The following is a 27,988-nucleotide window of genomic DNA, read 5'->3' on the forward strand; positions in this document are numbered from 1 at the left end:
TATGACATTTTCCTCTAAGATTGAAAGTTTTAAAGTAAAATGAGGAGAAAGGTCGCTGATCATAAGAATTTTTGCCTCCGCCTTTTTTAAAACCTTTATTTTTGGTCTCGAAAATTATTTTTTCGAAAATTTTGTGTAATGAACTGATAGGAAATTTTACGGCCGTTATTTCGGGTCCTATGACATTTTCCTCTAAGATTGAAATTTTAAAAGTAAAATGAGGAGAAAGGTCGCTGATCATAAGAATTTTTGCCTGCGCCCTTTTTAAAACCCTTATTTTTGGTCACGAAAATTATTTTTTCGAAAATTTTGTGTAATGAACCGATAGGAAATTTTACGGCCGTTATTTCGGGTCCTATGACATTTTCCTCTAAGATTGAAAGTTTAAAAGTAAAACGAGGAGGAAGGTCGCTGATCGTAAGAATTCTAGCCGCGGCTTTTCTCTACAGTGAGCTGGTGCGAGAAAAACGGTGTCCAGTGGTTGAGGCGGATTTCTTGCCAAACTTCGTGAACGATCGACTATAGCTGTGTCCCCGTAAGAAGCTATGGTAATGAATCGATAGTGCGATAGTCGAACAATCGCATTCGAGACGAGTATTCGATATTCGTCCAGCTGTTTCTCAAAGCCTCTGCCTTTGGAATTTGGATGTACGAATTGATGTACTGAACATGGAAAGTTTCTGAAAGTAATTGAAATTTTATGAAATTTCATCGTGAAATTTCATTTGAGAATCTTTCATGAAATTTCGCAACTCTGGGTCAAGGACAATGTGTCTTGCCGGAATCACGCTGATCTGGGGGAAATTGGTTTTTTCCTCCGACCAATCCTGTTGTTTACTTGTTTATCAATAAATATGCAAGGAAAGTCAAGTCAAGTCTTGAAAGCTCGTCATGCAAGCGCCGCATTGTAAAGAAATACTTGTAATTTCTGTGGAGTATCTTTTTTAAACTTTTTAAACTCTTTTTTTAGTAATTTTCACTATGACCAAGTGTATGAGAAACATTCAAAATTTAAAAACCTACGTTTCTACTCTTATTTGTGATGGTAAGATGATTACGACAGCCCAGCCTTTTTTCTTATGAATGTCTATTTTGAAAATTTTCTATAAAAAAACTCAGAAAGTGCAATAGTGCTTGCATGGTGTTGAATGCTACTTTCCATATTTCATGACCGTTGATTTGCTTTCAGTCTATTAAACTGTCAGCATAACTACATCAAGAAAAATGAGCAGGACAGTGAGATGTTGCGTTTGTCTTCCAGCATGTGAATAGCCCGATCGAGTCCACGCTAATTAAGTTTACGTACTTCTAGACTGCAACAGAAGATCATCTGACGTCACTCTTACTTATAAAGTCAATGGAGGAATCAAAATGACGGATCCTCTGTTGCAGTCTGAAAGTGTGAACATTTTTCCAGTGTGGACTCTACTCGGTTGGATTTATCAATCAGTGATCCACTTATTTGAACCAATTTCTACAAGTGCGTCACTGTCTTATCCTGGATAAGACCATACCACCAGCACTGCCACCTTTGATGTTCGTCACTTTATTTTTCCAATATTTTCACTGTTAATAAGTGTAGAAATTAGCCGTTGAAAAGGTTTTACAGCATTTCACTATTCATGTGATTAAATCATCTTAAAATGATCAGATGACTAGCACAACGAGTGAGTCATTTGTACATATTAGTTAACATGGAAAGAGCTGCCCCATCACAAGTTTCTCAAAACATCCTTTATCTAACAATCTTGTGATGGCAACAACTACATTCTTTCCTTATTCTCTTACCATGAGGAATTCCAATTTTTGTGTTAGGAATACTTTTCATTGATAGACCTTGCATTCAATTTCTTTCATTTTTACACACCATCGACTAATGACAAGGTGTCATTAATTTTTCAGATGACTTTCAGAAGTTTAAGCTACTAGGCCAGGAGCTAGGCGGCAACCTTCTCATCAGCTGGCTTCACTACGATGAACATCAGAATCCTGTCACTTCAATTGGACTATTGCACTCTGAAAACAACCAATTGAAAGTATGTCTCTTACAGGAACCCTAGAAATATTTGATCTGATCACCGAAGTAGTCCTTTTAAACGGGAACGGTAGCACAATTTCGCTTTTTGCGCTATTATTAAATTTTAACTCAGTTAGTTTCAGTTCAAAATCTACTGAAAAAATAGCATATGAGATCATTAGATCAGTGAAAGAATAGGTTGGCTTTGGTAGTAGAATTTCTGAAAAATCGATTTTTCAGAAATTGATTGAATTGATCAGTAATGAACTGAGTTAGCTGAAATGATACCTACTTTGAAATTAATCTACTTCCCATAAGAAATACCCAGTATGGAAAATAAGTACTTTTTGATGACTCATCATTAGACAAGGTGTGTTTAAATTTTAGCATTCAAATTTTTTTGAATCAAAACTTTTTTCTCATCAAAATTTCATGTTACTTAAACTTGATTTGTACAATAAAAATGGGTCACTAAACCTTGTATATTTTATTGAATATTCTGAAAGTACTATGTGAGGAGATAACGTGGTGATTTTTCCACATTCTCATGGAGCCAAAATCGCGGAGAAAACCGCTTTTGAAAAATCTAAAAACTGCAAGACATTTCAAACGCACCCGAATGGCGGGAAACTGACGCGGTTGATGTACTGCGGTAGTCATATCGCAATCTTCTCTCATTTTCTTCTGATATTTGTTAAAATAAAACAAAACGTATTTCAATGTGGACTTGTTGCTTGTTTATTACAGCTAACATATGAATGAGATTCTAGTCTTAAATTCAAAAGATATAATTTCGACTTCAGTATTGTTCTCATATACGAAGAGTAGATAGACATTTGACGGACGTCGTGGAAACCCGTGCCCGCCTCTGATTAGTGCCGGATGACATCATTCGGTGCGGCGCGAAACCAGGGCGTTTTAAATTTGCGTATAAGTTGAGCGATTTTAACTACGCATTGCTCGGTAATTGAGTTACTTGTTCGCGTTTTTGATGTTTGCATAGCGTTATACGCGTCATTTTCCTTCAGAAAACTATATTCGCAAGTCAAAATTCGTTCATGGTTTAGTGACCCATTACTAAAATTCACGCCTCAGGAAGATATTAACTTTTCCGATGCATAAATTCAAACTTCCTGACCATGAAAAAAACCAAAATCTACTGGAGTTATATCGTACTATGAACATTGCAGTGTGGAAACATGGCAGCCTCACTCTTAGCACTTTGGCTCAGCTGTTGCCCATTGTTAGTCGTGTGTCAAGACGTAATAGGAATGTTTCTTGACCAAAGTCTACGCAAACTGTTACAGTGCACAATTTGATTCATCTAGCATATCTGGTTTATCTAGCTGGTTTTTGATGTAAGCAGGAATTTGTAATGGTCCTTCACTAATACTGAGTAAATAAAAATGTTAATGTCTTGGCTAGAAGTTTATTATAGAATTTTTTTCCACGTCAGATTTTAAAGAGGCTGTCTATCTCAGAATGCTTCAATTTTTACCTTGTCTAGTGGTCCATTGTGCCAGGAAAATTGTCTATGATGCTCCAGGAATTATTGATATCTTTACTTTCAAAATTTAACATTTTCTTAAAGGTATAATACCTTAGCTGAAAAGTATGGACAGGCTTATCAAAATCAGTCTTTCGCAATGGAAATTTTCAATTTTTTGACAATTTATACTATCAGGCTTTCATGCTCTGTCGTTTTTTTCAGTCTGTATGCACCTTCCAAGGGAAAATAAATTTGATTCAAGCTTCAATCACCTTTAACAAGTCTTTTATCTGTAAGTTATATTTTCTGAAACATTTTTATGGCATTGATTCAAATAGTGTGCTTTTTTTTATGTCTCCTTTCATTTATCATCAATTGCAATAGTCATTGAAAGTTGTCATTAAAGATTTTGTGCTTGAATCTTAAAACATTAACTTTTTTCTAATTCCTATAGCTTGCTTATGATTTATAGTTTTAGAGTCAGTTCATTCAGCCATGAAATCCACCTGCTCAGATTTGGTTGAAATTTCTCTTTGCCAATTTGAATCTATGAAAAATGACTCAATTCAGTTTTGTAGTGTAGTAAGTCGAAACCTATGTCATTTAGGAAATAGCCTTAATTTACTGCTTATGAACCCAAAATGCATCCATTTCATCGAAGAAAATTCACAATTTTAATCTTATCAACGAATGCTATTTAAATGTCGAAAGCAAACTGATAAATGCAGCTAGTTTCCGCAAAATAATTATTTTGGCTGAGACAGAGTTTAACAATTGATAAATGACGGAATTTTCAACGTAGGATGCGACAATACTGCATAGAATCGAAATATGTAGGCACTAATTACAAAAAAAAAAATTCTGGCAAATCTGTGGTAGTCTCTTAGGCAAATTAGTCCTCTTAGCAGTGGTTTTAATACCTGCATGTTGAATTTTTAACAGCCGACAAGATCTCTTTTTCTGCCGGATGGTTACATTTAAGCAATACATTTTTGGTGGGGATTCTTGTAACCAATTGAGAGTAGCCTTTTAACCACCTCCTCTTTACTTTTCCCAGCATTCGTAACCAAAGAAGTTAGGAACAGCGGCCGCACTTCAGATGAAGAAATACAAGATGTTAGTAGTGATTCAAACTCAGCTGAAAAGCAGCAATACAGCGCATTTTGTTTTAAATTGGACGAAGATTCAGCCGTTGCTCGTACCTTGGATGACTCAGCTCTTATCCTTCCGTCTCAGTCGCGACAAACATTTGTTCAATTCTTATACCGCCAGAAACAACCTACAACATCTGAACGACTTTTAGTTTTTACCCATCGAGAAGGTAAGAGGACATGCTCTCAACAAGTAATTCTTTGATCCAGGTGAAGGCTCTTTTCTTATGCACGCACAACTTTTTTGCATGGAGAGAACTAATGAAAAAGCTGCGAGCTTCACATGAATTTATCGCCTTTGCTGGTTTTATTTTGACTGCAGAAATTTATGCTCGCAGAATTTCACTTTTTTTGAGAGACCTTTTCCTCTCTTGTATCAAATGTTCACCTTTGTTTGGCTGAATCAAATGTTCGGAAAATTTTCTATTTTTTGTCCAAAGTCTGCAAGTTCATCAAACCTTTAATTATTTAATGAGGAAACATGTGTAACTGATCGCAAAGCACAGCAATGCTTTCTTACCAAAGCTTAAAATGAGTAGCGCAGTTCACAAAACACGTCCTTGTGCTTCTCTCACCCTAATCATCATCAGTCTTGTTGAAGTATAAATTATTGCTCAATTTATGATTATTCTTTACCTTATATGCTGCTGTGCCAAGGAAAAGCTGCACATGACCGGATGTTGCCAAAATTCTCTTTGTAAAACATTCATTTTTTAGGACATTTATGAATATTCTTCCTTGAAATTTTCCCTTACCTATTATAGATTGAATTTTGAGTGACTTTCTCAGAAAAATTCAGAGAAAAATATCCATTAGTTTCAGTGAAACTTAGTATTTTATTCGAAGAAATTTGGCAATGCCTAAAAGCTCATATGGCGTTTTTTTCCTAGCATATCAGTATGCATGGTGGTTTTGTAGCATCATCACTCTTGGAAGAACATTTTAATTGATTATGAACAGTAAATGTCATCATCAAAGATCTGCCAAAGGGGTCGTAGAATTTTGTGAAATTTCTGTTAATGATGCATTTTCTCATCTTTTAGCTGCGTCAATATATGTGGTGGACTCAGAAAACTCAAGCCACGAGGTAAAAAACTATCATGAAATTAAATTTTCAATTATAAGGTGCCATCGTTGGGAATTGAACCAATATTTTTCTTCAGGGCCCAAGTGCTAAAATTTAAGTTTCAATAAAAAGGGAGAAACTGTGCAATCCGGCGTGGGCTCAATTTTTCGTTTTAGAATACCTACTGAGACTGAGCTCAAAAAATTGAAAGCCTGCCAAATGGCACTATCAGGCAATCCAAAATATTATGTAGGTATGCCCAAATAAGTTTGTACTAACATTGCATGGATTCATTATTTCTAATGATTTGCTGCTTGTTTTCTCTTTCTTGGGATGGAATCACCCTTCTCTTTCACTTATTGGCTTCTTTCCCCTTCAAAAACCAACATCCATTATTTTTAATTAATATTGTATTCCTTTCCAGTTGGTTTTTTTTCCTAGACACTTTTAATTTGAGATCTGCAACCCAGAAATGAGGTTTTGTGCTCTTTCAGGAGTACATAAAGAAATCAATCAATGAATTCTAGAATACATGTTGATATTTTACACCATAATGCTCGAAGTCAAAACATTGTCCATGTCAAATTAATTCACCTTAACTTTAGACTAAGACAGAAGATTTTCCATCTTGACTCTTGTATCTACTTTGAATGCTAAACTGAAGGCAGCTGATCTTCTGTCGCTTTCTAAAAATGTGTAATCTTATTTTGTGTAGATTCTTGTATGAAATTGTAAAATCTGATCCCAACTTTTAAATTCACCCAGTAAATGTGGAAAATACAGACCTCCCTATTCAACGTGTTGAACTAATGTCATCATCAGTTGCGCACTTTGTTAATACATTATATTCTCGTTGAAAATTATCTGTATCTATCGTTGACATCAACATTTTGTTTCTAATAATGCAGAAGCATGATGTTTACTGATTTGCCATCACCAATGGTATTAGAGGCTCCTTTTTTTTACGAGGACGAATGTTACTCCTATCATTTGCAGTCAACCTCTGGTCCAAACTGTGAATCTTTTTATTCGTATTCTTGTTAAAAATTTCACTCCAATACTGAAATTGCTCTTAAATTTTCTTATTTTACTGCTATAACTGAACCAGAGTCTGCTTAAATGCGTTTCACTGTGTCTAAATTTCTCTTTCTTTCTTTTTAAACAGAGAATTAATTAGCGTTTTGGCGTAATTCTTTTTTGGAATTTTCCTATGATTGTTGAGAGTATACTCTCAAAATTGTAAGTCAGAATATGGCTTATATTTTTGATGAAGGAGTAAATAAGGAGGAGTTATTAAGCAACTCCTGATTAGGCTGATTCTGATCAAATCTGCAAGCCAATTATTGGAATTGATAAACAAAGAGACAAAAAGACAAAGGAAAAATGGAGCTATCAACATCCTATCGGAGGAAGCAGTTGATTGCAATAGATAAAGGAGGTAACTAATAGACTAACAGCTACTGGAGAGAAATCCTATATTTAGTCCATCATCTCTTCGCTTAGTCTATAAGAATCACCCGTTTCAACCAATAGGATTGTTCCCTGCCCTCTTTGTCTATTACTTAGTCTCTCAATTCCAAAAATCAATCCTATTTCTAGTGGGTTGAAAGAAAGGATCTGTGAAGAGTGGAAAAAGGAACATAAGAATATGTAGCAAAGCAAATTCAAGTAAGGTGATTCTTCAGTGGGATTGTACAAACTATACTAAATCTTCATTCACGCCCATTTTAGGTTGTAAGTTTGAAACTCAGTGAACTCTTGGTGCAATCTTTCATCTGGATTCAATGGGATCATGATTCTCAGACTTTGTATTACATCAGCCATAGAAAAGCACCAAAATTTGATAATGGAACCGCATCAAACGCTCCAATCACACACAAACAAGAAGTGCCTCCGATTCTGTCTGCACTCCAATTTCATGATGATCTACCATTCGAAACTGTTGTATGTACCAATGAATCAAAACAAATACTTTGAACATTACAAATATTTTTACATTGATTCCAATGAGTTGTGTAAATGTAACCTCCTTAGATCCTGGCAACCAATATAACAAAGTCCCTCCTTTCTCAGAAAAGTGGAGTTCACGCCAGATACGTTTATGCACTTTTACACTGCAACAGAAGATCTGCTATTGTGATTCCTTCATTTACTTTACATGTAAAAGTGACAGATTATCTTCTGTCGCAGTCTAAAAGTGAGTGAACTTATTTGGCGTCAACTCTAATGATAATGAATAATAAGGTACATGGTAACATGTTTGTATTTATTTTTTTAAGTCATCAATATGCAGGAAAAATTATGAGAGAATGGAAAAAATTATCTTCGTTGAGAGCTCCTACTATTAAGTATTAATCCTCCACCGGTAAAACCGTTTAAATATTGGCTAGAAGTTTGTTCGAATCTTTTTTCTCAATTCTAATTATGAAATGGAGAAATAATGCTAATCAGACATTTGTGTTTTCAGTTGAACATTCCATTTACACTGCCAGATCAAGTGAATTTTATACCTCCATGCAATACGTACAAAGATAATCCAATACCTCTGAGAATCAGTGACTGCTCATTGAATATTTCTGTCGTTTCCAATCCAATCGGAGCTGTTGCAATTTGTCATCACTATGTCTATCAGGTCTGTCTATTCGAATGTTGTCTATATTTTTATTTAAAGACTTTTCTGGTCACACTTCATCTCAAAAAATAGAAAATTACGTGTACTTTGTTAAAGCTCTTTCCCGCTATGCCCACCCAACAAGTGCCAAAAACAACATCATGAGAATGTTGCAAAAACATTGCTGCAACCTTAATTTTGGCAGTAACGTTATGACAACGTTTTTGTGACCACTTTTTGCTAGGAGTGTGATCACTAGCTTGTCAAACTGACAGCTTTCATTGTCAGTTTCCTGAACTACTTTTGGCGGACTTTCAGACAAGTTCACCCACATATATGTATTATTGAGCATATGCTCGAGTAAAAATTTGTCTTTTAAGCAAAGACAGAAAATATGAGGAAGTGAATTGAAAAATGAAATTTTCTATGTTGGAATGTACGTATGATACATATATATGTCTTGCTTTACCAATTTCTCAGTTTTTATTCTGTCAGGTTCTTCTTTGGGCTTTGTAATGTGTGCATTAGAAAATGTAGATCTTATGTGGCAACTATTCAGAACTGTCTCTAAAAATTTTTCATAAAATGAAACAATTAATAATTCTGTTTAAATTACTTTTACATTGCAGCCGGTAACTTCATCTTGCGATAAAGCTCCTATCGAACTCAAGAGTGACAGTGAAGTTTATCTTGCCTATTCCATAATTTTACTTCATCATGGGAAGTTGATGCACTGTGATATTTCCGATATACCTTGGACAGTTGCTTCTTCTGTTCATCCTGTCTTCTCCATGCAAGAAGGTAATTTTTTTTTTGTCAAATGTCGTTATTTTATGGGCTGTCTATAAATTACATTATGCTATTTGAGATTTTAGACCCTCTTGGTGCCATGCGCCCATTGCCCAAATCGAAGCCTACTCTAAAAAATTACATCTTGCGTTATTAGACCACTCTTTATGAGAAAAATTAATATTTCTGCCAGATGTAGCAAAAAATTATTAACAAAATTGAGAGCAACATTTGCAGCAAATGAAATTCATGTACAGTTGACTTACTTCCACACAATAGTAGGGAAAAATTCAGCGTAGATTCAGGGTAAATTTCGTGGCAGTTTTTGAATAGGTTACTTGTGTAGAATAACAAACTACACTGCACAATTCTAAAAGAATTGGATGCCTCATACGCTCTTTTACAGAATAAGTCCTCAATTGTTTTCATATACCAATTTTTGTGTGGAGTCAGGAAGTATTTGACCAGTGCGTGTTAATGATCAGTTTATTAATTAGTAGCCAACAAAGGGTAGTCCCACTCTAACTTAGATGTTTTTAAGTTAATTTAATTTGATTTAATTAAATATTTAATCTGATTAAATTTAAGCTATATTTGAAAATTTTGGTTCTAAAACTCAAGAGTTTGTGTAGTTGTAACAAAGAACTGCTAAACTGTGGAATGATGATTTGTTTGCCATTTGTTTTTCTCTAACTTTAACTGTTTTATCATGTTTCAGATCAATATGTGATAGTGTACGCACCAAACCTTTTTATACACCTGTTGGACGTTGGCCTACACCACGAGCCATGTTGCCATATTATGTTACCAGTTGTGAACGCACAAGAAAGCTCCAGCTCTCAGCAACTGTCTGTGCTGAGTGGAAATGTAATAATAGATTGTGAAACATTCAATATAATCGATCTACCTATGTCTACCTCAGTTCTGGAGCAGTTTTTCAAATCCCCAGATACCACCGTGTTTAACAAGATATCCATATTGCACTATTTTTTGGTACATACAAATTCCCTTGATGTCATTTCCAGGGTAAGTCCAAAATCAGTTTTTGGGGACTTTAATTAGATTATAACTAAAAGAAAACTCTGGAATGCTTCCAGAGAGATGAAACAAGAAATTGTGAAGAAAATTTTGAACTATAACTGTAGGAAGTCGAAAAATAAAAAAAAAATTCTGATCACAAAACTTTGGCAAAAAATTGAGAACCAGGCCTTTATCTTTAGGTGATTCTCAAATCAATGTACACCTTCTTTTTCCACCATGCCTACTCTACAGGATTATGCACAGAATAAATCATGAAATTTCGCATGTAATGTAAAATATAAATTTTAAAAGGTAAAAGTTTTGAAGTCAATTTTGAAATACAGAAAAAGAAGAATTTTTCTTTTTCCACGGCAGCTTGGGTGTTCTTTTCGTTTTTGTTCCATCAAATCCAAGGTTTTAGCAAAATGGAATGGATACATGCATTCTGCTGTTGAATCATCTCAAGAGATCTGTTGTCATGTCTTGAGAATCAAGATTTAAAATAAATAAATTTATATGTAAAAATATGTAAATAATGTAAACAACTTTATGGATCTTCACCTAAAATTGCAATCATCCGAGACGGTGAGCATTTGCTTTTTTCTGGAAGGTTGTCTATAAATATGCAATAACATCTCACTCACTAGTAGTAGTCACAACTTCTTATCATCAAAATGATTTAATTATAATTGTTTTTTATAGCCTTTTGATATGTTTCATGTTGCTCTATGTTTTAAGTTACTGGATACGATGGTCAGTAATATTTTGGACATCAACATAACAAAAATGCTACAAGAAATCTTGATCGGTGGGACGTACAGTGCCGTTGGACGAAATTTGTCTACTGATGCTTTGCCCCTTACAAAATTACTACCTCTCACCACAAATCAAACAGGATCACTGAAATTTTTTGTAAGTCATTCTCATTTAGCCTGTGTCACAATATCAAAATACTCCATAAAAATGTCAAGGACAAGTGCTGTGATTGGTCCAAGTCATCAAATAAGCCAATCACAACACCTGACCTTTATATTTTGATGCCTAGCTTTGATAGTGTGACACATGCTTTTCTTTGACTGTGCTTCATTCTTCGATCATCTGACTTTCATAGCAAAAACCTCTTTTTCTTTTCTTCTTATGAATTTTTTTTGGACAAAAATAATTTGTCAAAATTTTGCCTCCTGTTGGTCTGTCTTGCTGTGCTTCTGTTCCCTATTTTTCTTTTCCTAAAAATTTTCCTAAAAATTGCATTTTTTTCCAAAAAATGAGCAGTTTTTTTCCAAAAAATGAGCAGTTTTTTTTTTTTTTTTTTTTTTTTTTTTTTTTTTTTTATGGGAATGCCAAAGGAAGCAAGTAGATCATTGCATACTAAGTGCACATAAAGGGACATTTTGCCTATGTTGATAATTAAAGAGCCTCGCCAAAAAGTTGTGTTTTTTAGCCCCTTTTTTTATACCCGAGTTGGTCAACCGGACAGTGCTCAAATGAAAGCCTATGGTAAGGCAAACTTCCATGCAAAGTTTCAACTTGAAGTGACCCCTCGTTTAGGCTGCACAGCGTTGCCAATTTTCCAGTTTCATGTGCCAAAATTAAGGATATTGGACTATTAGTCCGGTGCATAAGTAGACTAGTACACCTGAGTTGGTCAACGGGACAAGGCTCAAACAAAAGATAATGGTAAGGCAAACTTCTAGGAAAATTTTCAACTTGAAGTGAAACCTCCTTTAGGCTGTACAGCGTTGCCAATTTTTCATTTTTATGCACTATACTCAAGGAATACTGGATTCATCATGGTTGAACAGACTAGTATACCCGAGTTTGTCAACGAGACAAGGCTCATACGAAAGAATATGGTAAGGCAAACTTCCAGGAAAAGTTTCACTTTGAAGTGAAACCTCGTTTAGGCTGTACAGCGTCGCCAATTTTCCATTTTTATGTGCTAAAATCAAGGAATTCGGGACTAATAGTCTAGTGCATCATAATTAAACAGACTAGTGCATCTAAGTTTGCCTTACCATAATCTTTCGTTTGAGCCTCGTCTCGTTGACCAACTCGGGTGTACTAGTCTACTTATGCACCGGACTAATAGTCCAATATCCTTGATTTTGGCACATGAAACTGGAAAATTGGCAACGCTGTACAGCCTAAACGGGGGGTCACTTCAAGTTGAAACTTTGCGTGGAAGTTTGCCTTACCATAGGCTTTCATTTGAGCACTGTCCAGTTGACCAACTTGGGTATAAAAAAAAGGGGCTAAACTTGGCGAGGCTCTTTTACATTTAAACTCTAGGATAAGATGGAGCCTTGGAAAGAAATCCAATCAATCAATTTAAAAAATGTAAAATTTGTGAAAGTCAAAGAGCAGTTTAAGCCTGAGTCCAATCCTTATCATGATAAAAGTTGATTCATCAACCGTTCAGTTTTTCCCTCAAAAGCCTCCACGATTTTCCTCTGATCAAAAAGACAATTGAACCGATATTTTTCTTCTAAAATCCAAGTCTGGAGGAAAATTGAAAATAATGTGCTATCTGGCGTGCGTTCAATCTTTCAAGTCCAATTTCAAAAGGTATCCTTCAGCTGCGTACATTTTTCGGGCTCAAAATATTGAGAGCAATTTGAATTGCAGTTTTCTACATTTTCTGGAATTGGGTAACTCTCAAGCAAAATCTCGGTTCAATTCTAAATACAAAAGGAAAAATTGATATTCTGTGACAACCACAGAACCACGTTTCTTTTTTTTTTTTATAAATTAGCCTTTTCCATTTCAAACATTTCTTCCCCAGTTAGCCGTAGTGAACATTCGTAGTTCTGTTAGTTTTCTTGGCCTGTAATGATCATTGTGTCTGATCTTGTCCATGCCCTGTTCTCGTATTGCTGCCAAGCATCAAAGTAATTACCCACAGGTCTCCATGTAACTAATCTTAGTAGAGCCAGTATTACTTTCATGTAAACGCCTAAACCTTTTTTTTTATCTTCCATTAATGTTTGTTACAGCTGCCAGGAGAACACTCAGTCATCATAACGTACGAAGCGTTGAATGATCCCTCTGTAATGTTACTGTCGCCCAGTCAAAGAGTTGTTCCTTACAGGGGTGATATGTGGACCAGACTTTGGGATGCTATTCCTGTTAATCCAGTCTCTCGCTTTAAACCATCAACAGTGGTCGACAAACTCACCGTATCCTTAGTCTGTTATCAGGTGCTCACATCTTTTTAAGAGTCAATTCTGTTTTAATACGAGTTTTATAATCTTTGCTGCTACAATGTTTTAATATTCGAAAAATTTAAAAAAGGGAAAGTAGCAAGCACCAAAGTCTATGTTTTCAAAATTATTTACCTCATAAATTGATAGTTGTAAAATCAGTGTCAATTGTATATCAGGAACTTGTTTAGAAATATTCGTCTGCATTCCTCTCATCTTTAACATTTCATGAGAGAACAAACTATTACTTACCCTCCTTTAATAATCGTCATTTATAGGAGGTTTTTCTGAATAAAATTGGAATAACGATTGAATAATTTTTTTATCAAGACAGATATACCAAGAGTTCTTCCGTCTAAGTTCTACTTATACTTCCATATTGAATAAAAATAATCTGAGCATCAACATGTCTAAATCTTTAAATAATTGATCACTTATCTTTGTCCATGTTTTCCAATATCTGTATTCACAGTGAAAGATTTTGTTTTTGATAAAAATAGAAATTGAAAACTAGCTGTGAATTTGTCATTTTTGGAAGAAGAATTAAGATATTTTCAGTGTAGTAATGGTGAGTCCACATTAGTCGTTCATTTCCAAGCCGGAAAAAATTCTTGAAATACGGTAAAAAAACTTTTTGTTCCAATCTTAATTTTCTTCAATTTTTTCACCTAGCCGGAGGCATTGTCTCGCTGCTGCACTCCATTGTCTCCTGGCACAGCTATGGTCGGAGCTAGTGGAACTTTAACTGATTTTGCTCAAATGTCAGGCAACCTTCGCTCCAATAGTAAAGTGGGCATTGATCCTCTTCCGTTTTTTGAGGTCAAAAGTAGCGCTGCCAGCAAGCAAGAACACGTCATATCCGTGGTGAGTACAATATTTCAAGCTTTTAAAGAAAGAGTGCTTATAATTTGACCCTAATAGTTTCTCAGGGTGAAATCATATGTCTACGTTAATTTTGCAGTAAATAGTCAATTCTTTTGAAACTCTTCATTTCAACTATTTAAATCTATATCAATCATCTGTTGGACTTCAAAAAAAGTTTGAGTTACATTCAAATCACTTTCTTTCAATCAGATCTGCAACAATGCGCATCTACAGGCTGATTACTAAATAGTGCATTTGCCGGGCAGACATAGATTACTCAGGAAAAATGGTGAAGTGTGATTGCTTGGTTATGTGTTATCGTTACTTTGTTGTGCCTATGTTGAGTAGAATTAACGACATGTCATATGGAACTCAAGGGGTGCCTTTAGCTTGTCATCAATTCTATCCTACATAGGCAATGAATGTAGCCATTAGACATATCCGACCGATCATACTACACCATTTCACCTTTTTCATGTATGTCAGCCTGACAAACTCTAAATTTCAAAAATCGGCCTGCAGAAAAGTAAATAAAAAACCCTAAGGCTTACATTCCTGAATTCAAATTTGGAAATCCAGCCAGATACAATATAATTATTTGTAGGGAATCCGCTTTCCAAAGAATCTATGAAGAAACTGATGAGGTACAAGTCAATTCCTGGGGGCCAAAACTATTTTTTGGCTAAATATTGGTTCATGAGAGACTTTTTGAGTACTTCCTGTGCCCAAAGATGACTAGTGAACAGTGTTAGAAACTCACAGGTGCCAACGCGCCAAATGCGCGTAAAAAATCAGCCATGGCGCCTAAAAAATGAAGGCTCTGCGCCAACGTGGCCCCTATAAATTGCCCCTTAAAAATCTGAATTTTCTTATTAGGTGATTATTCGAAATTTTCAGCACTGCAAGTGAAAGCTTTTTCTAATCTTCACGATTTCATCCTTAGTGCTTTTGTCTTCCCCTTACATCTACTTACTAGTTCTGTTACGAAAATATCTTACGTCTAATTTTTCACTAAATATGTCGTAATATATAGGCAAAAAGTCAATTTTGCCCCTAAAAAATATTCAATGGCGCCTAAAAATCGGGCTTAATGCGCCACATGGCTCCTAAAAGTCAAAGGTGAGTTTCGAACACTGCTGGTGAATGTCAACTTCAGAAGTTTGTCAAATTACGTCTGGATTGTTCAACTGATTGCTCAACTTTTTGCTAATCATTATTGCCTCATTTACCATTTTATTTTTTAAAATGTTTCTACTAGTAACTAAAATTAAGCTAGGTATCCTTTCTTTTTTGAAGCAATTTTCCTCAAATAACTGTCAAATAAGATCGAAAACAAAGAAAGTACCACATTAAATAGAATGGAAATCGCTAAAAAACTTAAACTTTTCATACTTAGGTATTTCTTTATCGGTGCATCCTGGAGAGTCTGCAGCCTCCTCCCCTCAGCAGTGATAGTGTGACTTCTATTACCTTTCGAGAGGGAGGGCAGTCAACCCCCCAAAATGAAGCACAAGGAAAGGTACCAGCAAGGAAATTTTAAGTCTCTCAAGTAGAGCAAGTCAGATTCCCATTAAGTTCAATTTTTCCATCCCACCAAATAACATTTCATTCAAGAAGCTTAGAAATTTCCGCTATAAAATATCTGACACTCCTTCATTTTTCTTGGTCACAATAAAACACAACAGATACTATGTTCGGAGCTTCGTCAGATTATGTAATTCTGAGAATTTACAACTCAAGATTTCATTGGCTTTATCTGAATTTCAATTGTTGAAACTTCAATCTAATCCCTTTCCCTTTCATTTTTTTGATTTTTGTTGATACCAGAACTTGAGAGAGCTGAGCATGTATCTCTTGAAGAACTTCAAAGTGAGCGGAAGTTTCAGGATTCGAGAATGTCCGATGCAGGTTCATGCTGTTGCGACACGTTATGCCGCTTGTCAGTTAGATCTTTCTCGTTTTGTTTGTTCCTCACTGACCAAAGCCTCAGCCGTGAACACCTATGTTGACCGTGGTCTTTCTTTAATGTAAGTTAGATTAAAGGTTATTTTATTTCATCTTTTGACCGGTTACAAGAAACGCAAGAATCAAGCAACGAAAAGTGAAACTCTCTTTTGTTGAAGGTGGGAAACAAATCGATGGTGTAACTCTTGAACCTTGTATCTTGACTTGCGATGTTGCTGTCTTCCTACCATACTTCTAAGTGGAAAAGAACTCAACTTCAATTCTTGAGAACTTCCGTGATTTTTCCTCCGTGAAAAAAAAAACTCTGTGAAAACTTCAAGAAATTATATTGATTTGCTCTCCTTCAAAAAAACAAAATGGGAGCAAAGATTTTTAAACACCGCTAACGAGATACGTCGTCTGGTAGTTTCACCATTGAAATACAGAAACTGTTCAAAATTGCTTTGGGCACACATTAATTGTATCTCATTTGCAAAATGCCCATTGGCTGTAGTTTGGGTTACACTCGAAAGAGGTGAGCGTGGCTTTAGCTTCAAGAACAGCACTTAAAAAACTAGTAAATTTTAGAATGATCATCTTGTAAGTGGTTTATTTCCTAGCCAGAGGACAGGAACCACGGTTTTTCTTGAAAGTGCAAAGCAGAACAAAAAAATCTTTTCAGCAAGAGCAGATACCAGGTATTACTGATGAGGAACAATATTTAAAAGTTGTAGGGAAATTCTATGATAGAATTTAATGTCCAGTCTTCAAACTACTTTTAAATCTTCAAAACTCTGGTCTACCTGACCATTTAATGCAACTTTTTTCCCCCAGAAATAATCAGGGAGCATCAGAAGTTTTCTTATTGGATTACTCCTAGCCTAGTCTTTAAAATTTTAGTGTCTTTTGAGCATATTATGCTTCTAAACTTTTCCTGAAGTTTAAAAAAAGGTTGAAATCAATAAATGCTGAGTTCGGAGACTTTTTAGCGAAGAAATCCACTACAAGAAAATTTCGGAAAAAAATTCCCACAAATTTTACAGTCTCTACTATGTCATGTCGTAGTGAAGGTAGCACAAAAATTTATTTTCAGTTCCAGAATGTAGATTTTCTTTTCAAATGATTTTACTTTTTTTGTCTCATCAGTAACAGAACCTGAAATTTTGGCACTGTTAATTTTCAGCGACTCAATGAAACCAGCTCACAGAAGTGTCTTCTTCATTGTCTTGGAGCGTTACGCACTGGCTGTGGAGCAGTTAGCGTACCCATTCCCTGAAGGCTTCCCATCTTTTTTCACTTATCTAGGCTACAAATCTCTGACCCCTGGCATGTTCTTACAGTATGTCCGTGCAAATGTTCTTGAACTAAATGTCGATGTGATGAAAGTCATCATGGCAGGTAATTGTCTTGCGTATTTTCATCAAATAAATTTTTGATTCAGCAATGTTTTTCATTAATCTGCAGGGTGTATTGTGAGTGATTTTATCTCAGGTAGTATATCACATAAATTACGATGGGTGCTATGATATGTTTATGGGCAACCAGTGCAAATTTGTTGTGGTTCTGATTGGAGCAGAGAGGAAGAAAATATATCATGCTTCAACATTGTGGATGATATTATTAAATGCGTTCTCTGAAAAGCAATTGTTTTGGCATTACTGGCTGCAGAAACTAGCTTTTGGCTTTTGATCAATCTTTTTTTTTTCTCAGATCTTCTATAGAGTTCAACTGTTAGGCCACTATTCTATGACACATGGCATTCTATGCTTAATAATTCCCTTGCAATAGACAAATCTCAAGGCAGGGTCTGAATTTAAACAATATGGTTTATGATTTCTCACCACGCATTTAAAAGGGGGAAAAAAATGAAAATAAATTGAACTATTAAAATGTAATCACCCTCTAGTTAACCACCAAGCAAAATATAAAATTTTTTAGTCTGTATTTATCTAGGAAAATGCCAATATCTCTCGCATGCCCAAATGTTCCGTAAAAAAATCAAAATCTATTTGAATCAAATGGGTCGTAAAGAATGAAGAATGAGTTTATGTTTTTGGCTAATGACCTCGACAGACTAAGCTTAAATTGTTTCTCATTTATTATGCAAGAAATTTAAATTTGTTAAGAGAAAATTAGCTCACTAACATTATCTGTTGCAAAACATGCCAACATTAGTTCAATACGCCTTTTCACGTAAGGAGATAATTTATTTATTTATTTATTTATTTTTCAATGACCAGAGTTTTTGTATCAGTGCATTCAAAAATATCATTGTCAGGAGGTGATTTAAGAAGTTCTCATCTTGCAATTGTTTTCTATGCAAAATTCTGATGAATATTTATCTGGTGTACTTCTGAAATTCAAATCCTGTTCAGTGATCCAACCGTTTTAAGGAAGCACCTTTAAGTTCGTTTTTGAAAAGAGAAAACTAAATCCTTTCCTCTCAATTTTTAATTAATCTGTAATTATTCTTTTCTCTTAGATTTGCCAAATAGTGCGAATGAATTAGCAATGAAGCTCCGATTACTGACTTTGCTCCCACGGTCAAGGGCGAAACGACTACTGAATCAGTGGCACCACCCAATCAGCCTCATGCTGCGCGCCCGAGAACATTCTCTCAATGTCCTATCTGGAGTTCAACTCTCGCAGATGCACCAGTATTCCCATAAGAAGTTAAATTTCACTCCTGGCAAAGGTGAGATTGTATGTAATTTGACATCCCGGGATTTCAAAAGTTTTGAGAGTAGAGGGAATGAACAAGCTAAAAATATGATTTCTAGAAGACCTCGAGGAACTTGCTCATCTGGAAATTTTCATATCCTTTTTTCCTTGCCATTTCTTCCTTTATGAGCCCCCTCTCATCACCCCTTGCATATAAAATGTTAAAACAACAGTTTAAGATCAGTTGAAATCATTTCAAACATTAAAATTAAGCATGCCTCAGGGGCCATAATGGGGCCACTATTAAAATCAAATAAGTACATAATTACATTTAAGGTATGTACCACTATGTTACCTAAAGGTATGAATGTTCTACCTCTTGTGAAAGGAACCATTTAATCGTTTTTTTTAAAAGGACAGTTCTGAGAGCATTACTTATTGGGAAGGAAATTGTAACATACTCTTTAGCACAAAGAAAATAATGGAATTTTCAGTATATTGTGGATAGCAATGTGAAGTCAAAAAACTTACTACACCCCTGACGCAATTGTTCCTACTTTTCAACATTTCTCTCCAGAAGTTTAAAAAAAAACACTGAACTTGACATTACATACTGAGGCTCATTAAAATTGATTTTAAGTACAAAGATTACGTCAACATTTTTCAGTTCTCTGGCAAGTATCTTAATGGAGAAGAAAAAAACGAAATCTCGTAAAAGACTATTTTAATAATAAGGTGTGTGTGGTTTTTTTTTTCCATTTATTTTTTTTTCTCTGTGTATTCCCTTCTTTGAGGAAAGGCATAGTAATGCTTCAAAATTAATCCCTACAAAAATGTATTTATTTTTGTAGGTTTACAAGTTCTCGCATCACATGATAAATCATCACCCTTGGATACATTCTTCGATTTGTTGACTGCAAAAGGTTAGTCATAATGATTAAACTTGAGGTGAATAAGATGCTTCAGAATAAAGTCAAGTTTTTCTGAATCACATTTCATTTTTTTTTTCTGTTTTCTCCCATAAAATTCTCTGAAAAATTTTATATTTCAGTGAATATGTTAAATTTTTCAATGTTCCGTGTGCATGATAAGACTTTAAAAGTTGGCCATCCTTTGCCTAGTGTAATAAAATTTAGAGACAAGAAGGTTTAGTAAGTGAATGTACAAAATATTCATAGTGCACGCAGGTGGGGCAAATATGTTCTTCACATTTGTTGACACCAATTTTTAAGTTAGAGGTGAATTCTAGACCTCACTGTTCTACCAGCCTCTGGTAATTTTTGAGTGATTCTCTCGTGGAGCGGTTCCTATTTGGCCGTATTTCTGCCAAACGGAACTATGTACATTATGACGTGAGCCCTGGTATGCATATATTCTTCTAGGTCTCAGGGCTCATGTCTTAATGCACAAGGTTCCATTATGCAGAAATACATCTATTTTATTACTAAGTGAGATGTACCTGCTTTCTATTTTTAAAATGTTCTCAATTTTGAATTGTTTGGAAATTCAAGGTAAACACCCATTTAATAAGATGGGAATTGCTAAACTTAAAAAAAATTCGAACTTTCCTCACTTATTTCTGTATTTACACATTGTTTTGGAGGGTCTGCCGCCTCCCCTCTCAACAGTTAGCGCGACTCCTAACATCGCTGAAGAGGGAGGGTGGCGGATCCTCCAAAACAACGTTTGGATGAAGAAATTAATGAGGAAAGTTAAGGTTTTTAAGTTTAGCGATTCTTATTTTATTTAATTTAAGATTTTCATTGTTTTCAGCCTTGTTTAGTGATTATTTTAAATTCACACCATTTTACTCCTCAGTTTCAAAAACCTAACAGATGAGGTGCCATCAAAAAGACTTGATCTTTGAAAACTGAATAACCTTTCCCCTTTCTTAATTGTTTTTTTTTCTTTTTTTAAAGTCTTATTTCGTTACTAAATAATTTCTCTTTTTACTGTTTTCAGCGAATTTGGCTGACTTGGACTTTAACTTACTGATTGAAGCAACCTTAGCTTCACTTCATGATTTGTAGGAATCAACTAAGAAACATCAATACTTTCAACGGTTTACATTGATAGGGCTGGTGATTTTAAGAACACTGCTATGTGCCAATTTTTCTACGTAGTCATTCTTTCAATTGATTTTATAAATTTTTTGCCATTTTTTTATGCCATGTAACTATTTCCTTGGATAGGAATATATTGCAATATGTTTCTTTTGTGAAAACTGAATCGACCAGAAGGGTTTTTCTCCTCAAATGAATGGTGCCTATCTGGCCTCTACTCTTATTGTGCTCCTGTTGATGACCAAGATAATCCTTATCTGATGAATTCTCTCTGGATAGTTAGGTCCAAGCAAATTGTGTCTGTTTTTCAAAATTGTTGGACTGCTTAGAAAAGTAAACTTGGTATGAGCACTAATGATTGAATTTCTCAATCGATAGAATACTTAAAAATTTATTTCACAAGAAATCTCTATGATAGCTCAGAAGTAAATTGCTGGAAGATCGTAACATCGATTTTTCAGTGGTTTGTTTCTGAAAATTCTCTCAACCCAAAAAATATACAGTTCGAAGGAAAATTCAAGCCTAGTCCCTCAAATAGCTAGGTTGGAAATCAAATATTTTGTTCTATCTTAATTTTATGGTTGCTTTACCCATTAATTAAGTGCAGCCACAATCTCGTTAGATTTTTTCTCTTTCTGCGCAGATGATTGGACCCTCTAAAAGGACTGCGTAGTGATACAAAACCATATCTCGTTACTTGCTGTATTTATATGAATAAGGAACACTGTTTTTTCACATTTTTGATTCATGTAGATTTAATTTTTTCTCTTTTACTTTCTGTGATTTTTGTTTTTTAAATTATTTTTTAAGTTTTCCTTGACCTGCTTTCTACCCACTTGTTATCCTCAGTCTCTGTCTGGAATGTATCAAGCGAATCCGGATATTTCTTTTTGTTGTTCCTTCCGGTGTTGATTCTCTGCAATTTTCATTTTCGTTTCATTCATGTTTGTTTGTTCGTTGTTTTTCCATCAAAATCAGGTGAATAAAATATTTTTTTTTGTTATGTAAGAATTGCTCTCATTTACTTTTTCTGTCAAGGAACTCATAAGAACTTCCTCAAGAACAGCAATTTTATTATCAGTCTCCTACTTTAACTAAATTTTAGAGTTCCAAAATTCATGAAACTCAATTTTAACTTTGCCGTCAAAAGTAGTTGTGAGTAGATTTGAAACTTGTGTCTGATGAACGTAACTCCGTGACAAATTGATGAAATACACTTTTTAAATTATTATTAAGCTCTCATGAAATGAACTTCTTTCTTTACTCTAATGAATGCATTTACGCTGGGATTTAATCGTAGGTATGTTATGTTACTTTGAGCGTGCCATCCCCACCGACTTCTTGTCATTGTTTGGACGTGAGCCGCAAAATCAAATTACCCGCCCTTCACATTTTGTGCGCAGCGAAATTCTGAAGCCCTCCGTTCATTGGTTGAGAGAGGCCAAGGTCGTATGAGTCATATCACGTTATCAGTATCAGCTGAATGACGGCCATCTTGTTATGATAGAAATGAAAAGTGGCCTCTGCTTATGCATTTCTCCTTTTTCAGAATTACTTTAAATTTTCCTAAAGTCTGAAACTGAGCATGTAGTTTATAGTCAAAACTTTCCTACCGTGCCTCTCTGAAGTATAGCTGTGATAGATTTTGTTGTGTAGCTCCCTTTTAATTAAATATGTTTCGTAAGTTGTGCTCTGCTGTTACACTCTTTCCTCAATTTCTCAGAGCTGAGCAATCAGCAATTTCTGCACCCCTAGTCTCGCTTTGTCGTTGTAATAATGGTAGACCCATGGACTCAAGGTATTTCCACGCCTCCGCGTTGCTTCTGGATAAATCCAGGAAGGAGAAACGAATAAAAGTACCTATGGACGAAGGAACCGAAGGTGAAGCCAGAGTCGGCATTGACCCAGCCCGAGCCAAGTAAGCGCTTTTTCTGGTATTTCACTACGTTTTTCAATTCCCTATCTGTAGTCTCTAGTAGCGTGATAAAGTCTAGCTACTCTGGTAGAAAAAGCAGTCGGCTAGAGTCAGCCGAATTCAGATCACATTTATCTAGGGCGGCTGCTTTTTAGGCCATCATTCAATGAGACTATTGAAGAGCCTAAAGCTCAACAGCTGTATTGATAACTAAAGGTCTGGATCCTTAAGAAAAATAGGTTTCACTTCTAGAGTTTTTAGCTGTTGGGTACCGTGCAACTATAGAGCTGATACCATTAAGCGGAAGAAACCATCAAGTCACATTTTCAAAATGGGCCAATTGCATTGAGCGGAAGTAGGAATGTCGATCCTCGAGGAAGTATCGATACTGGTATCGACTCCGAGGAACGATACTGGTATCGAGCATCGAGCTGAAGTATCGATACTTTTAAGGTATCGAGCTGAAGTATCGATACCTTTGAGGTATCGAGCTGAAGTATCGATACTTTTGAGGTATCGATAGCATCTATACTATTTCTAAATTATGCCGTAATTTGGAGTGTGCGTACGTCTGTCGGCCGTTTGATTCCACCAGATTTGCGTTTCTCCCAAAACCGCTTTTATCCGCCTGCTTAGTCAACTTTAATGAGTCCTTCACTACTGTTATCGAATCGAGCCTTAACATTTTTAACGAAAAAAATAATCTTGAGAAACCTGATTACTCCGTCATTTGTCACAGTGCACAGTGAAGGCGCAACAGAAGACAGAGAAGTTGTTAAAAAAGAAAAAGAGGCCTTCTTCATGGCTAAATCAGATGAAATACCGATATCATCGATATTGGGGTTTGAGGATCGATACTACATGGTATCGATGCCAAACATTGATGAGTATCGATGCCAAGTATTGATGAGTATCGATGCCAAGTATCGATGAGTATCGATCAAAAGTATCGATACGTTGGAAGTATTGGTTAAGTATTGACAACCCTAAGCGGAAGCATTGTATGTTGACACAAATGTCATTTTCTGATTACCTCAGAATCAGTACCACTCAACAGGTTAATGCATGCAGTCAGATGGCACCACTGTTAAGTGGCGACCTAAACAATACTTGACTTTTGTCTCAATATACGATACGTCCGTTTTGACTCCGAGATACCATAAGCAGTGGGATGGGTCAATATTAGCATTTCGCAGAGCTTGTCATGAATAAGTTTTCCAAAATATATATTCTCGGAAATGCTGTGCATAACTTGACAGACAACTAGATACCTACTCTTTCTTTAAATATTTCTGAATTGTGTCTGTAAATTTGTTATGCTTTAATTTTAGAGATAAGTAACTAACAATTCTTGTTTCTGTGTTGATTTCAGGAAGTCTGATCCTTTTCCAACAGAAGAAACATATGATCAACTTTTTAATGGAATTCCCTTTAAGAATGTCCCTGTCTGCAGTATTAGGGTGTCCAAAAACAATACAATTTTCGCCCTTTGTCAGATGGATGGTAAGTTTATTCCTCAAAACTTGTAATCTCTAAGAATGATGATATTTTGAGCCCTTGAACATCAATTTTTTGCACATGATTATGCTCTATTGAGGGCTTTAAATTTTTATTTTCTTCAGTTATGGTATTCTCCTGTTAACTTTGCAGCCTGCCAGTAAATTTTTATTTTTTTTATCCCTGGTATTCTCCTGTTCACTTTGCAGCCTGCCTGTAAATTATTGTAAACTGATTGCAGTTTGAATGTGCTAATGAGTGACAGTACATCTAGGGGTTACTCGAGACTTTGAAAAAATATAAATTTTGTTTTGTTAAGTGCTTAGACACTGTGCCTGGTGAACGCTGCTCCTGTCACTCGCAATTTGTCAACATTCATTCTTGGCCATTCAATTGAGCACCTCATTTAAATAGCAGAACAGTGCTTTCATTTAAGTATTTCCTCAACTTTTTAGTAATCCATGTATGTAAATTCTTAATGGTCAATCTTTTTTTCAATTACCTCATTTTTAGGAACTGGGCAGTTGATTCGATCCTGTGGAATTGAGGGCTTTAAAAATGCACGGAAAGGCACCAACATAGCTGCTCAAGCAACTGCTATCACTTTTAGTCAAGTGAGTATGTGCTTCCACTTTCTTAGGTTACTCACTGACTACTGCTCCAAACCACTGTGAAGTTAAAAATATCAGCTTTCATGACCCCATTACGGAAGCGACAAGGAGCATCTTGCACTTACTTGGGTGTTGGTATTAGATTAGAAAAAGTGCCTGTAACCCTAGAAAATCACTTGGATTATGAGCTTGCCAAATTTTGCATTGTTATTTTTGATGTTCTTTTTTTCTTCCGAGAACAATAAGGTTTTAATGGACCAATTTCAATGAAAAAAAATTCGCATTTTAATCCTCTATGGCATGAATTAATTTTGGATCTCAGAGTCTATGGGACCCTGGTCAATTTTGTAGCTTGCATAAAAAAAATAGAGTACCAAATTGGTTTTCAAATGTTTAAATTTAAGGGAATCAATTTTTGAAACAAAAGGAAAAACTAACGAAATTTTTAAAAATCATGTCAGAGGGGCAAGATTCGATTTTCAAAAACCCCAAAAATTCGTTGTTTCGAATTCGTAACGCTATGCTGTAGAGGGTTAAATCAATGCCCTTTGCTGCCCTCTTGTCAAAGTTTTGAACGAGCTTTTTGTTTGAAAGTTGATGCAATAAGACAATACGCCTCATCCTTCTATTCCTCGGAAGAACTTACCTCATTCTGGCTCAGAAACGTTGGAATGCAAGGGCATATCTCTGTACTCTTTCCAGCTGGCAAGAAAATGAAAGCTTCAGTCTGCTCAAGCTCATTGAAATACCCTCAATCTTTTTTTTTGCAGAAAGCTCTCGAGCAGGGATACAAAACAATTAGAGTTGCAATTCGAGGCCTTGGACCAGGCAGAGCGGTAAGCCTTTCTTTTTTTGGTTTTTTCTTTTATATCTATTCCTATTTACCTTAGGGAAATCTCTCTCTGTATCAGGAAAGTTACATGAAAAAGAGAAGGATTTTCAGGGAGGCTTTTTTTTTTCATTTTCTTGTTTTGGTAGAAGTGGAAAAGAGTTAATTAACTCTGCAAGAAACTCAAACTATATTCAATAAAAAAGGAGGTAGAGAGAGGAAATGTTGGGAGAACATTGAGTTTATTGAGTATAACTCCTCTTTTATCTCTTTAAAAATATCTCAGCACCTCTTGCAATTATTTTTAATCGATTAAGGTAACAATTGAGTCAAGCCTAGGCTAACTCTAATGATTTTTAAAGTTGTATTGGCACTCCTCATTGTTAATTGTCAGAAAAGGTGTAAAATGTACATGAAAATGCTCAAAAACCTTGTAAATACTCACTTGTGCGTAAATTGGTAATTATATTGTGAACTCTACTCTCCATCCTGAGGATTCCAGAAAGTAAATTTGCCGAAAATTAAATGCTTCTGCATTATTAATTTTAATTTAGGTGTACAAGATCTGTACGGAAAGTATCCGACCTTGTTGATTATTTCGCCACCTACGGTTGATAAGAGATTGGGGCTTGGAATTATCATTGCACGGTCTCTCCTTAGTGCAGGTGCACAGCCGTATTATAACACAGTGGAAAAACAGGATGAAAAAACGGGAAACAAGGCTAAAAATACACAATTAATGAAACCCGAGACGTTTCGACTCAAAACTGAGTCATTTTCAGTCGGAAACAATAAAAATTTAAAAGAAATAACGATAAAAAACCTGAGCCCTACATGGTGGCGGCCGGGATCTGAGAGAAAGAGATCTCAAGAGAATGAGATCTTTCTCTCAGATCCCAGCTGCCACCATGTAGGGCTCAGGTTTTTTATCGTTTTTTCTTTTAAATTTTTATCGTTTCCGACTGAAAATGACTCAGTTTTGAGTCGAAACATCTTGGGTTTCATTAATTGTGTATTTTTAGCCTTGTTTCCCGTTTTTTCATCCTTGTTTTTCCACTGTTATCATTGTCTTAGGCTGCTCTTAAAAAATTTGTATCTATTATCACACACTCAATCAATCGTTGATAAGTTCCTGATTTGTGCTTGCGATTCTGCTGTGATCATCGGATTTTGTTTTTCCTAAAAAAGAAGGGGTTGAGAAGAGTGGGGTGGGAAGAGTTTGGGAAGAAGATCATCACAGGGGATGAGTCTTGGGTCTACAGGTACAACCGTGAGACAACAGTGCAATCGTCAGTTTGGATTGCACCTGAGACACCTCGCCCGAAGAAAGGTGGGAAGAGTCGCAGCAATATGAAGACAATATTGACTGTCTTCTTCGATCATGAAGGTGTCATCCACCATGAATGCGCTCTCCAAGGCCCCCTAAGCGATGTAAAGTTTCTTGGTAGCTCTCTTTTTTGATAGTAGAGCGTTGGGGAGCATTTTCATAATGGACGACACCTTCATGGTCAAAGAGGACAGTCAAAATTGTTTTCACATTGCTGCGACTCTTCCCAGCTTTCTTTGGGCGAGGTGTCTGAGGTGCGATCCAAACTGACGATTGCACTTTTGTCTCACGGTCGTACCCGTAGACCCAAGACTCGTCCTCTGTGATGATCTTCTTCCCAAACTCTTCCCACCCCACTCTTCTCAACCTCTTCTTTTACAGGAAAGAGGAAATCCGATGAGCACAGCAGAATCGCACGAATGAATCAGCAACTTACCAACAACTGATTGAACGTCTGATAATCCGGCTGTGCACCTGCACTCAGGAAAGTCCGTACAAAGATAATCCTAAGCCCCAACCTCTTATCAACTGTTGATGGCAAGATAATCAATGAGGTCGGACAATTTCCAGACAGACCTCGTAAGTAAGTATTTGCAGGGTTGTTCAAATATATTTTACTTAATTTTTCGTTTGTTTATTTTTTTCAGGCTTCAATCAAAGGTCTGGTTATGGGTGGTATGGATATAATTTCAGTCACTGATACCACAAGGATATCATGGAGTCCACCACGACCAAGGAAACCCCGCAGACTGTAAATTTAGCTTGTATTAGGTAAGTCTCCTTTTTTGTGTGTATGACCTGTAATAGAGTTGAGGGGAAAAGGACCTACAGTGAATATTAAGCAATAAGCTGTGGATATTACTTTATAAGAGCGTCAATTTTGCATCATCATGCAGGAGCTCCCTGAATTTCGGAAAATTAATTCTATCAGAGT

The 27,988-nt window shown here is 35.7% G+C and overlaps 2 protein-coding genes across 2 annotated transcripts; both read left to right on the forward strand.

Annotated features, from left to right (window-relative positions):
* Window positions 1-851: 851 nt before the first annotated feature.
* pigeon (gamma-secretase activating protein pigeon) lies at window positions 852-24,294 on the forward strand. Its single transcript, XM_019053542.2, has 18 exons — window positions 852-1,045; window positions 1,903-2,036; window positions 3,729-3,798; window positions 4,564-4,827; window positions 5,701-5,744; window positions 7,455-7,667; window positions 8,191-8,355; window positions 8,964-9,135; window positions 9,842-10,149; window positions 10,882-11,055; window positions 13,137-13,340; window positions 14,016-14,207; window positions 16,035-16,234; window positions 17,335-17,549; window positions 18,634-18,846; window positions 19,664-19,735; window positions 20,775-22,793; window positions 24,163-24,294. Exons 1-17 carry the CDS (start codon window positions 982-984, stop codon window positions 20,840-20,842), a joined length of 2,772 nt encoding a protein of 923 aa, XP_018909087.2. The 5' UTR covers window positions 852-981; the 3' UTR covers window positions 20,843-22,793; window positions 24,163-24,294.
* mRpS11 (mitochondrial ribosomal protein S11) lies at window positions 22,663-27,809 on the forward strand. Its single transcript, XM_019053520.2, has 5 exons — window positions 22,663-22,793; window positions 24,163-24,293; window positions 24,801-24,901; window positions 25,669-25,734; window positions 27,702-27,809. The coding sequence occupies exons 1-5, from the start codon at window positions 22,663-22,665 to the stop codon at window positions 27,807-27,809; spliced, it is 537 nt and encodes a 178-aa protein (XP_018909065.2).
* The last annotated feature ends 179 nt before the right edge of the window (window positions 27,810-27,988 follow it).

The sequence above is a fragment of the Bemisia tabaci genome, chromosome 6, assembly GCF_918797505.1.
Source record: "Bemisia tabaci chromosome 6, PGI_BMITA_v3".
NCBI lineage: Eukaryota > Metazoa > Arthropoda > Insecta > Hemiptera > Aleyrodidae > Bemisia > Bemisia tabaci.

Bases quoted from the DNA above. Each gene is read 5' to 3' on its own strand.
- pigeon (XM_019053542.2), top strand. From the start codon at position 982: ATGACCAAGTGTATGAGAAACATTCAAAATTTAAAAACCTACGTTTCT. The intron at 1,046-1,902 runs GTAAGATGATTA...TTAATTTTTCAG, and splicing joins TTCTACTCTTATTTGTGATG to ATGACTTTCAGAAGTTTAAG. The intron at 16,235-17,334 runs GTAAGTTAGATT...GTTAATTTTCAG, and splicing joins GACCGTGGTCTTTCTTTAAT to CGACTCAATGAAACCAGCTC.
- mRpS11 (XM_019053520.2), top strand. From the start codon at position 22,663: ATGGACTCAAGGTATTTCCACGCCTCCGCGTTGCTTCTGGATAAATCC. The intron at 22,794-24,162 runs GTAAGCGCTTTT...TGTTGATTTCAG, and splicing joins ATTGACCCAGCCCGAGCCAA to GAAGTCTGATCCTTTTCCAA. The intron at 25,735-27,701 runs GTAAGCCTTTCT...TATTTTTTTCAG, and splicing joins GCCTTGGACCAGGCAGAGCG to GCTTCAATCAAAGGTCTGGT.